Source organism: Orcinus orca, chromosome 16 (assembly GCF_937001465.1).
Source record: "Orcinus orca chromosome 16, mOrcOrc1.1, whole genome shotgun sequence".
Classification (NCBI taxonomy): domain Eukaryota; kingdom Metazoa; phylum Chordata; class Mammalia; order Artiodactyla; family Delphinidae; genus Orcinus; species Orcinus orca.
Window position 1 is genome coordinate 39,995,329 of NC_064574.1, and position 12,755 is coordinate 40,008,083.

At 37.4% G+C, this 12,755-nt stretch overlaps 1 protein-coding gene across 3 annotated transcripts in view; it reads left to right on the forward strand.

The window, feature by feature from the left end:
* SPTLC3 (serine palmitoyltransferase long chain base subunit 3) overlaps positions 1-12,755 on the forward strand; it is a 128,506-nt gene that overhangs the window by 22,254 nt on the left and 93,497 nt on the right. For all 3 annotated transcript variants that reach the window (XM_004276475.3, XM_033440324.2, XM_033440321.2), the window contains 2 exons: positions 5,974-6,128; positions 6,768-6,916. In XM_004276475.3, the coding sequence (XP_004276523.1) occupies positions 5,974-6,128; positions 6,768-6,916 (304 nt within the window). The remainder of the gene's footprint in view (positions 1-5,973; positions 6,129-6,767; positions 6,917-12,755) is intronic.

Sequence of the window (12,755 nt, forward strand, 5' to 3'; positions counted from 1 at the left end):
ACTTTGGCACTACTGACATTTCAGACTGGATAATTCTTTGATATGGGAGACTGCCCTGTGCATTGTAGAAATTTTAACAGCATCCCTGACCTTTACCCACTAGATGCAATTAGCACTCTCCCACATACTTGTGACAATGAAAAATGCCTCCAGACATTGCCAAATTCCTCACAGATTGCAAAATCACCCTGTGTAGAACCACTGATCTAGATACTTTCAATAATTAACTTATAAAAATCTACATCATCCCCTTTTCACATAGAGCTAACAGGACAACCTGGAAAATATTAAGAGACCTGTGAGCAGCCTGCATCCTTTTAACATGTTTTCCAAAATTGGTTCAAATGATTTATGATGCCATGAATCTCTTTTTCCTAAAACTTGCTTTGGAATATACGATTGTGGCCATAGATTATTCCACATGATGGAGCCTTGAACACATCTGAGCAAAGAACATAGGTAAGGCATGAACTTCAATGTAATGAGAGAACCTCAGATCTTGTAACTTAGTGACTAGTACCCCTGGTAAGCTAAACTCTTGTTACAGTAACATAACCATGAACAAATCATGTAGAACACTTACTTTGCAATTACCTTAAGTCAAGCATATCACCTTCAGAAGAAAATCAGGCCCAGCTTTATTATTGTACTCTCTCCTACCTTTAGCAAGTATTTGAGTATATGCTGTCTACCAAGTAATGGAGGCTAATAGAGAAGAAACTATAGGTCCTTCCATGAGAGAATTTGAAGTCTGGTGTACAAAACGGACTCACCAGCAAAACAAATGATAAAAAGTGATGATGGGGTGGAAGGTGACAAAGGAAACAGGGATCTGTGCCCTGTGATTCTCTTAAGGAGTCAGGAAGGCATGATATTGGGGCTTGCACGGTGAGCAGGAGTTTGCCTAGTGAGCAAGGGTGAGAAGGAATACACTCTCTGAAGAGGGCACTGCTTGTGTCAAAGCATTCATTAACTCACTAATCAAGTCAGGTTTGTTTGGAGCATGTATCTTGTGCCAGGCACTGTATTACAGTCTTGGAATATAGGAATAACTAAGGCAGATAATGGTTCTTGCTTTCAGAGAGCTAACCATAAAAAAAAGTAGTTCCAATGGAATTTGGTAAGAGGTACCATAGCGGTAAGTAGATAACATCAAGGAAGCAAAGAAGAGAAACATTTAACCTGAACTTGGTGTTCAGGGAAGACTTCTGGGGGGAAGGGAAAGTTAAATTGACATCTAAGGGCTAAAGAGTAAGTAGTAAGGCAAAGGGTGAGGCAAGATGAGCTGGAAGGAGTCTTCAGGGAGAGGAAATGTGGTGCAAAATGGCCCAGAGGTCAGAGAAAGCATTGTACATTTAAGGAACCAATGAATTCTAATGACCAGAGTGTTGCGAGTGAGAGTGGGAGCATGTGGGGAGAAAGATTGCTTGAGAGGCAAGCAGGGACCATACTATAATGGGTTTTTATAAGCCATGGGCATTTATTCGAACAATGGGAAGGCATTGAAGGATTTCAGGCAGAGGAATGCAGATTTGCAGATTAGAAAGATCATGTTCACTGCCCTATAAAAAATGGATTTACAGGACAATATAGGGGCCAAAAAAACCAGTTAAGAGGCTGAGGCAGAAGTCCAGTTTGAAAAAAAATCTAGATGAGCCCTTGGGCTGGGACCAAGGTAGTGATAATAGGGATGGTGATAATAGGTGAGGCCAAGAGAGGTTTAAGAGATGGAGTTAGGACTACTCAGCTATAAGAAAGAAGGAAACCATGCCATTTGCAGCAGCATGGATGGACCTAGAGATTGTCACACTAAGTGAAGTAAGTCAGACAGAGAAAAACAAATATCATACAATATCAGTTATATGTGGCATATAAACAAATGATACAAGTGAAGTTATTTACAAAATAGAAATAGACTCACAGACATAGAAACAAACTTATGGTTATCAAAGGGGAAAGAGCCAGTGAGGGATAAATTAGGAGGTTGGGATTAACAGATACACACTACTATATACAAAATAGATAAATAATAAGGACCTACTGTATAACACAGGTAACTATATTCAATATCTTGTAATAACCTATAATCTGAAAAGAATATATATATATATATATATATGTGTGTATAACTGAATCACTTTGCTGTAAGCCTGAAACTAGTACAACTTTATTTATTTTTTTAATGGTGTGTTAGTTTCTGCTTTATAACAAAGTGAATCAGTTATACACATACATATGTTCCCATATCTCTTCCCTCTTGCATCTCCCTCCCTCCCATCCTCCCTATCCCACCACTCTAGGTGGTCACAAAGCACCGAGTTGATCTTCCTGTGCTGTGCGGCTGCTTCCCACTAGCTATCTATTTTACGTTTGGTAGTGTATATATGTGCATGCCACTCTCTCACTTTGTCACAGCTTACCCTTCCCCCTCCCCTTTTTCTCCTTGTCCCTGTTAGGAAGTTATATATAATATATCCGTCACTGTTTTTTTAATGGTTCTCTTAGAATCTTTAACACATATATTTAGAATTTAGTTACCATTATTTAGTAACTAGAGTCTTCCCCTGACCAGGAGAAGACTTTAATAAAATTGCACTTTCTTTCTCCCACATACCCATTCTCCATGTTGTCATTTATTTGTGAATTTTTAGTTTCTGTTTCTTTATACTACAAATATAACGCTACTTGGGCTAAACCATCTTCCATCAGTTTCTTCACTCACTATTTTTTCTGGCATCTGTCTTCCTCCATAGTTATTTCATTGTATTATTGAGGTACATGCTCAATTATTATAGAAATGGGAATTCAACTCAAGACTTCTTACATATATTGGAAAGTTTTTACCTGGATTTTCACATTTGTTTGCTGGTTTGACTGATTATAGGATTTTAAGTTCAAAATAATTTTCCCTCATACTCTTTTCCACCATTGTCACCTAAGAAAAGTCCGAAGCAGTCTAATTCATATTCCCTTGTCTATAAACTGCCTTTCCCCCTTCTCTGAAGCCTTTTGAGATTCTTCCCTTTGATTTCTGAAATTTAACCGGGATGTAGCTTGGCGTGGGTTTTTCCTTATTTGCTCTATTCAGGACCTGATAGACTATTTACATCTTAGGATTCAAAACTTCCTTCCTCTCTGGAACTTGCCCCTCCTCCTCCTCCTTTTTTTTTAACTTCCTTTTCCTCCTCTTTCACCTCATCTCCTCCTTCTCCTCCTTCCTTCAATCTTGCAAATCCTTCTAGGGAGATATTGGACCTTCTGAATCTGCCCTTCATATCTCTTGACTTTTCCTCCATATTTTATTTTCTCTGTCCTGGAATGATTAGTCTATGATTAGACTATGCTAGTTCATTAATTTACTTCTCAGCTGTGTTCATTGTACTTTTGAACGTTTAATTTTTTAAAAGGATCCATTGTTTCGTTGTGTCTTTCTAAACACGTTACTTACATATTTTTAAATTCTTTTTCTGTTTGCTCTATGAAGTCTTTTCACTAAATGTCAGTTCTACTTATTGAATTTGGTGCCTCTTATTGTGCTAGTTTTCCTGTAATAGTGATGACGTTTTGTTTTATGCTCATTTTTTAATTTAGGGATCCTTATTTGCTTACACATTCACCTGTCTTGAGTGATTGTAGAAAGAAAATGGAATGTGTTGCCTGGACCAGGGGCTTGTGTTCTTGCCGTGTGGTCTCCCCACCTCTCTACAGTGGGGTCTTGTTCTTCCAGTCAGTTCTTGCTGCCCATCACAGTGCTTTGTGCTGTGGACAATGCAACTGCTTCCTACTTATTAACCCAATAAAAGAACAAAGAGATATTGCTTCATTAATCACCCAGGGTATCAACTTCTTGTAGTTATCGACTCTTGGCTTTAAGGATCCCTACAGTTAGTGTATGTCCATACCAGTCTTCTCTGCAAATGTTTTAGGGCTATGGTTTCCTGTGGTCTTATTTCTGCATTGAGCAGATCTTATTTATGTTCTATCTTTTGTGATCCTTCAATATTTCTGATTCATTGATGATTTATAAATTTATAAATTTATTTTGGTTTTTAAGTATCTACTTTTTGTCATTTCACAGAGCTTTTAGATGATTGGTAGAATACATACAAGCACTGAATCTGCTATCTTTATTCAACCTTCCTCTAATTTCTTAATAAGAAAAATTAAATTTAGCCATCCTTACTTTGTGTTTCTCATACTTCGAAGAACTGTCTATAATACAGTTACCCTTCCCAACAAAAAGGAAAACACAAACATATTTTATTATTATTCTGAGCTCAACCCTGGTAGGAGAAACAGCTGTTTCTCAAGAGGAAATAATGATAAAAAAGAAATATTAGGTGAGAACAGAAGCGTCAATGTAGGCACAAATGAAAAACTACGATTGATAATGATTCTTTCTCTCTCTACAAATCCATGATTCTATTTGCTACTGAATGGGCAAGTAGTTAAACCAAAAAAAGAAGGGACAAATTTGGTAGCATTTTTCCAAATTTGGTAGTATTTTTTACAATGTGCCATGGATATGTTCTCTTCAATCCCTTTTAAATACCTATCCCTGCAGCATGATTTATTCAAAAGAGCATTGGTTATAGAACTGGGTACAAATCCCAATCTGTCCACTCAGATTTTCTGACTTTCTGTTGAATTGTCTATAAAAGTAGGATTGCTATATCTATAACACTTGGAAAATGATAAGGTACCCTACAAGCTTAACAGTGGAAAAAGAAAGAGTGTCATATTGTAGGAGAAACAAAGGCATTTTTGTGGCTGCATTATTAGGTTTTGTTCAACTCTCCTATATCCTGCTCCCAAAAATGATTGTGGCCTGGGGTTCACTTTCACACTTAGCCTTTTGTGTCAGGAAGAAAAATATAGTGAGTTGCTCATGTGACGAGTTAAATCTACAGCTAGATAAGGATAGACCCCATTGCAGTGCTTCTGTTTTTGCAATATCTAGTCCAGTTTCATTTTTCGGTATAGTTACAAAACTGTGGGAGGCTTACCTGAGACTAGAAGACAGTGACCTTTGGAAGGCATTGACTGCTCCTGAAGAAACCTCACTGGTGCTCAAAGGAATGGGTTGGGGTGAAAATACACCCACACAGAGGCAGGACGCTCACCTGTGCAGAGGAATAGGAGAACTGTACCCTCAAAGCAGGCCTTCTTCTCTGGACCAGATCTTTTTTTTTTTATTTCATACTGGAGTATGGTTGATTAACAATGTAGTGTTAGTTTTGGGTATACAGCAAAGTGGTTCAGTTTTATACATATACATATATCTGTTGTTTTTCAAATTCTTTTCCCACTTAGCTTATTACAGAGTATTGAGCAGAGTTCCCTGTGCAATACAGTTGGTCCTTGTTGGTTATCTATTTTAAATATAGCAGAGAATACATGTCAATCCCAAACTCCCAATCTATCCCTCCCCCCAACCCTTCCCCCGGTAACCGTAAGTTAGTTCTCTAAGTCTGTGAGTCTGTTTCTGTTTTGTAAATATGTTCATTTGTGTCTTTTTTTTTTTTTAGATTCAGCATATAAGCAATATCATGTGATATTTGTCTTTCTCTGTCTGCCTTACTTCACTTAGTATGATCATCTCCAGGTCCATCCCCGTTGCGGCAAACGGCATTATTCTTGAATTCTAAGAAGGTTCCCAAGCTCAATTCTCCCTCTCGGGAACACTGGGATTCGTTGTCTCCAGCACTCATTTGGGGACTTGTATTTTGCTGTCATTTTTGTTACTTTTATTTGCCACAGGTTTTACCTCCCCCACTAAAAGTTAAGTTCTTTGGAGGTGGAGGACTCACAGAGTTATTTGTGGACCCCACCCAACCCCTTACCCAAGAACCTTACTCAAAATATTTGCAGATGGAATATTTTCATGGTTCCTCCATGTCTTTTAGTGTTCAATTGCAAATGAACTACAAAAAGCGAGAGACCAAAGGTAAACTTCTGCCTCTGTTATTATAGGATTTTGTGCCGCTGTATCAAAGCTTTGAGAATTTTTATACACGGAACCTTTACATGAGAATCAGAGACAACTGGAACCGGCCCATTTGCAGTGCCCCGGGGCCTCTGTTTGATGTGATGGAGAGGGTGTCAGATGACTACAACTGGACATTTAGGTGAGGCGGCCACCTGGAGGGGCTTGGTTGAAAGAAATGCTTTCAAGGAAATTCTAGCATGGGCACCAGATCACAGATCTGAAAAAAGCACAAAGCAATAGAACAGCTGCTCTTCCATCATTCAGCCCTTTGCAAGCCCTCGTGATGCCAATGGGAGAAGTCACAGTAATTAAATTGCCAAGGGCAGCTTACTTGTATTGCGATTAAAGAGGAATCAGTGGCAGAATGTGCAGGATACACAGAGCCAGCCGGGAAGAGTCCTTTTCAGCTTTATTGACAAATTGTACCCTCCTACTTCCTGCTGAGGGAGCCAGTGATGACCATGGCTCTTTCTGATTTAGAAAGTCCTTGCTGAAATTTAAACCAGAGCACAGGTGTCACGAAAGCAAGCACCCGAGACAAATCAAGGCTGAGTAACACTCCATGGCCTGGAAACCTTTTCCCAATGCTCTACCCAGGTTCATTATGAGGTGACTCTCCTCTAAGGACAAATCATTTTGTGGTGACAACAAGGCAAATCAAAAAGAAAAGACGTGACTTGGGCCAAACCCAAGGTCTCTTTGTGAGAGTCTTTTCTGGAGCAGTAGGATGATATTAAATGAGAAAGCCCTTTGTGTTCACCTGCCCTTCTCTCTGCAGGTTTACTGGAAGAATCATCAAAGATGTCATCAATATGGGTTCCTATAACTTCCTTGGCCTGGCAGCCAAGTACGATGAATCTATGAAAACAGTAAAGGATGTTTTAGAGACATATGGCTTGGGCGTGGGCAGCACCAGACATGAAATGGGTACGTGCATTCACTATTTTGAAATTATTTTCCAGTTGGGTCTCAGATTCCTTGTGGCTACTTCTCAAATCTAGATCATATCTAGACGGTGTGCCTCAAAATGCTGTTATAAAACACAAAAAGGAAAAGGTATATAACGGTCTTTTTGGAAATTTCAAACATTATGCTCTTACTTGGCAGTTTTTAAAGATTTTAATTCTCCAGAGTAAAAAAAAAAATGTTCTTTCCTGACCACGTTATCTAAAAAAGCAGCTATAATGCCTCTTCCATCTGGTCCTTTTCTGGGTCTTTTCTTTTCCACTTTTCTTTTCTTTTTAACAGCTTTTTTGAGTTACAATTGCTATTCAAAGAAAACCATTGTACTTATTTAGTATATATAATTTAATGAGTTTGGACATATGCATATACCTGTGAAACCATCACCACAATCAAGGTGATAAACATATCCATTACCTCAGAAAGTGTCATATCGCCCTCCTTTTTATGGTAAGAATGTTTAAATGAGATCGATCCTTTTTTCTATTTTTTCCCCTAAATAAAATTTTATTTTATTTTTACTTATTGAAGTAAAGTTGACATAATATTATATTAGTTTCAGGGGAAACCCTAGTAATTCTGTATTTAGAGATCTACCCTTTTAACAAATGTTCAAGGGCACAGTACAGAATTGTTCCAGGAACTGTGTGAAAGGGCAGGTCTCTAGAACTTACTCGTCCTGTATCACAGAAGCTTCGTACCCATTGAACAACAACTTCTCCTTTGGATTTGGCTCTTTCTCCCACTTTTCTTAATGATGCCTATCACTTATCTTGCTTTTGTACTTGTATATTGCCTGTCTCTGCTCCTGCAACATAAGTTCCATGAAGGGAGGAATGGGTCCTATTGACTTGTGTTGAATGAATGAATGAATGAATGATGAATGAATGAATGGTAAAGATGAAACAGACTGCCTATTTATTTCTCTTTTAGCTGAAACATTTTTCTCTTAGAGGAGTAAGATCTTTGAGAAGGAAACTTCTGCTCCCCTCACTTCCGGGAGGATGAGCAGAGCAAGCTTGTTCCTGTGGCCTGCTTCGCTCTTCCTGGCCCACTCTCTCCTCCTATATTATCTCATGTGTTCCTCACAAAGCCCCATGCTGTGCAGGGCAGGACAGGTGGTGTTATTCCCATCTTCCAGAGGAGGAAACTGAGGACCACAGTGACTCAATGATGTGCCTATAGTGGCCGATGACCCATCCTAACTCCCGGGGTTGCTCAGCTTTCCTACTAAGCAGTTTCCCAACCAGGATAATACATGCAGAGCTCACTAGGTCAGTTTCAGGCCTAAGAATCAGAGGTAAATCTGCTAAAAATGGATTTACCATTCATGAAAAATGAGCCACATGCCTCTCTCAGATAACCCCTTGGCAGAAGGCCTTTAAAAGCATGTAATTATTCAGACCTGTGCAATAAATAGCCATTCAGATGAACAAAGTCACCTTCTTATCCACATAGCCAGTAAATACTTAACTAAAACTCCAGAGTGTATAAGTAGTTGCCCAGATTTCTTAGGAAAGACACGGTATCTTTATTTTGACTCATGAGGGCTGGAGAAATAAGCAGGGAGTGGAAGAAAGGTTCTACTCCTTTAGAAGAGCTGGGTCACCCACAGGACCCTACTTGGTGGTGGGACCGAGACTGGAAGGACACACCGTCAAAAGAGACACATAGGCAGCAACCTTTGGGGATGTTGCCTCTGGTGCTGGTGACACCAAATACAAGGGTTGTTCGTCAGGAAACACACTCCTGAAGATGAGGACCCCCAACTCACTGAGACAGAACAGTCCCCAGTCACAGCACCAGAAACTAAAGAGAGGCAGCCTGACACCGGCAATGGTTTGCTCCCAGTGAAGACAGATACAGAATAAGGGTCCCTGATTCTGCAGACTCAACAAACCCAGAGAAACCAGGCAGAGACGAAGATCCCTGTTTAGACTGCCTACAGCCTACATGCTTTCTCCACCTACTCATCCTTCTGAATCACTGGGCTTTTAATACTTACTTGCTTCATTGTGAGCTCTCCAGCTCAAGCTCTAGGAAGATTTTAACAGCTTCCAAGGAAACAGTGAGACAGCAAGGTAGAAACCACCCACAGTAATTTTAGGCAAATAGAAGAACTGAAAACAAGAATATAAGCAATCCAAAAATAAATGAATAAACAGGGTACATCTGAAAGTCTTCTGCAAGATAAATGGTAAACTGAACATAGCAGTCAAGAATTGGTAATATAGTTGGGTTTTTTTTAACATCTTTATTGGAGTATAATTGTTTTACAATGGTGTGTTAGTTTCTGCTGTATAGTTTTGAATGCCATTTACTTCAAGATATACAACTAACTTTTGGAAAATGTATACTACATAGCCTTAAGAAAATATTTAACAGGGCCAAAGGACTAACAGTGAAACTTTGGTAATATAGAGGCTTAAGAATTTTTAGTAACCAAAATAGCTTCTTGAGGAACCCAAAGTAAATGTTTAGGGACGTTTAATCACTTAAAATACTTCCTAGAGCTTTTAAAAGTAGTTTCCAATGTTCCAGGGGGAAAAGAACACAGAAATCATATTCCAAAATAGGAAAATTCAATGAAAAAGAAATCAAGAGGAAACACATAAAATATAGTAAAAGGGACTTCCCTGACGGTCCAGTGGTTAAGACTCTGCACTTCGATGCAGGGTGGGCGAGGGTTCGATCCCTGATCAGAGAACTAAGATCCCACATGCTGCACAGCATGACCACAAACAAAAAGTAACAAGTAAAAAATAAATAAATAAAAATAAAATATAGTAAAAGGATAAAAGATCACATATTTTATTTTTACCAAAAATACATAACTAGAACATATTTGCCTACTAGAAGCAAAGGACTGAGATTTGGCCAAAAACTAAACTCAATTATGTGCTGTAATCAAAAATAAATACAACTAAATTAAAGTTATTCCAAAGGATGAAAAGCAGAAAGATAGGTCCCAGCCAGGCAGCTGGTTCCACCTCCCCATTGTAACCAACAACAAAATACCCTCAGTGCCCAAGAGGGAGCTCAATTCAGTGGAAGGAGCAGCAAAAAGTGCCCTAGAGTAAGGTTGTTTGCCAAATCTACACCTGCAAATGTTAAAACTAGGCCCAAAATAGAACTGGAAATGACACATTTCCAGACAGATATGTACAGAATTTTAAGTGATATTTTAAGATGTAAAATGATGTGCTACTGTTTACTTTTCTGTACAACTAAAAGATAGCAGAATATGGAATTAGGGGAGGCTTTGACCCTTTTGTGGGTGGATTTAACATTTCACATGCTGATATGGGTGGGATGATTGCGCTTTTCATACATCCTAAATATGAGACAGAGTGAAATGGCAAATCGGAGTCACCATCAAGCATTTAAATATCTGACACATTTTAAATTCCTATCTTCTATACTCATGTTGGTTTTTGTTAAAATGCTCCCTGATCCGGGCTGTCTCCCTGAAACTGCATGCCTTATGTGACATCTTTGGTAATTACAACCTAGTTTTGTTTTGTTTGTTTTGTTTTAATAATGTTGTTAATGTGTTGTGAAAGATTAGAAATTTTTGAGTTTAGGTGTGTGTGACATTACATTGTGAATTAGGGACCTCTGGAGTGAACAGCCTATCAAGTGTTGAAATTGGTACTCTTTAAGCTGGCTTGCCTTCAAATTTTTAGCTGCAAAGTCTGTAGATTAACTGTCTTAGCTGAAAAACACTAGAATAACTACTATAATTTGTTTAGAAACAGATTCTAAAACTACATGGATGTTTAGATTTTTAGCACTAAGATTAAGAGTTGTGTAAAAATTGTTCATAATGTCTGAAAAGTAACATCAAACAATCAGTAGTATCTTCAGGAATTCCCTGGTGGTCCAGTGGTTAGGACTCAGCACTTTCACTGCCAAGACCCGAGTCTGATCCCTGGTCAGGGAACTAAGATCCCACAAGCTGCTTAGCCTGGCCTAAATAAATAAGTAAATAAAATGAAAAAAACAATCAGTAAAACTTCATTATGCAAGATATTTCTATATCTGATCTTTGAGTTTCGTTACTGGAAAGAACTATTTAATTTTGCTGTATGTGGAAGGTGCTTGTTTGAATATATTGATTTAACAATGGAAGACGTTCATGCAGCCACCCCTAACGTCAATGCAGAATTGCTTGTTCTTCCTTCATATGAATTAAGCTTTAAGTGAAGAATAAACTGAAACTTTAAAGATAAATAAACAAACAACCTAAAGGTGTGGTGCAAATGCAAACAGAAAGAAAAGCAGAAGTTAAGCTTAGTGTATGAATTATTAAACATAAGGAGAGATTCACCTTATAAAAATTATGTGGAGAGCCCATAATGAAGATTGATGCAACTCCTATAGCCTCTGTGCATTAAGTAACACAGCAGAGACATATATGGCTCTTTATTTTTCTATACAAACTGGAAATTAGTAGGACAATGAATTATGGGAGGCTTCAAAAATCATATGGGTCAACTTAACATACTTGATTAAAAACAAAAGTGAGAAAAATAAAAAGTGAGATAGTAATAGGAAACCCTAAAGTTCCTCCCAGTCCTTGAAAAATGAAGAAGACAAAAAAATAAGCAAATAAAGACACAGAAAACATCAACAATGTAATTGTTGAGTTTAGTTTAATATTTATATATTGAATGCTGAACTTTAAAACATATTACCAGTAGACGATATCTTTTTAAATATTTATTGAATTTTCATATAAATTTACTATATATTATGCACAAAGAAAACCTCATTGAATTCCAAAAAGTGAAATCTACATAGGTCACGTTCTTGGACCACTGTGAAATAAAGCTAAAAATTAATACCAAAATTAGAAATGAACCCTTTTTAAAAATCACTTGAAACTTTTAAAGCTCTCTCACAAGTAACTCTTGAATCAACAGGGAAATGAAGTTACAGTTACATCATGTTTAGAAACTAATTATGAGAACACCATAGGATCCAACTAGTTGTGAACTCAGAGGAAAATGTGTACTAAAAAATGTGTTACTAAAGAAGTAAGATCGAAGCTAGTAAACTAACAACCAATGGAGTAAGGAATAAAAGGAAAGCAAAAGTATTACACTATTAAAGATATAAACAGGAACTTACAAATTAGAGAAGAGTAATTTCTATTGGGCTGAGGCATCTAAATTTTAATAAGTCACTAGAGGTGATTCTGATGACCAGCCAGAGTTGACAACCACTAAGCTAGCATAACCCTGATCCCAAAATTTGACAAACAAGCATTTAATAAAAGGAAAATTATAAGACAATATTACTTGGGAAGAAAATTATACAAAAAATTGACATTGCAAATTCAACAGTATAGTCAAATAACATGATACCATGATCAAGTAGTTCTATGCAGGGACTATAAGGATAGTGAGTTCAATAAGAAAATTTGTAACCTTGAAGGATCCAAGAAGGAAAACATATGATTATCTTGATAGATGTCACTAAAACATTTATAAAATTCAATATCCATTCCTTATAAAACTTTTAATAGAATAAAAATAAGAGGTGCTTGAATGGAATAAAAAATATCTACTTCAAACAATGAGACTTGTACTACACTTTGTGATGAAACTTCTAGTTAGAAGTTTTCACTTTGAGTCAGGGAAAAGATGAAGATGTGTTTTTACCACCATTTTAATAACCTTTGGAAGTACTAAGCAATATAATTATTCATTTATATTTTACTCCTTACATCAATAAATATTTATTGAATAACTACCATGTGACAAAATAAGAAATATATGTGCAATAAAAGAAGAGGTGA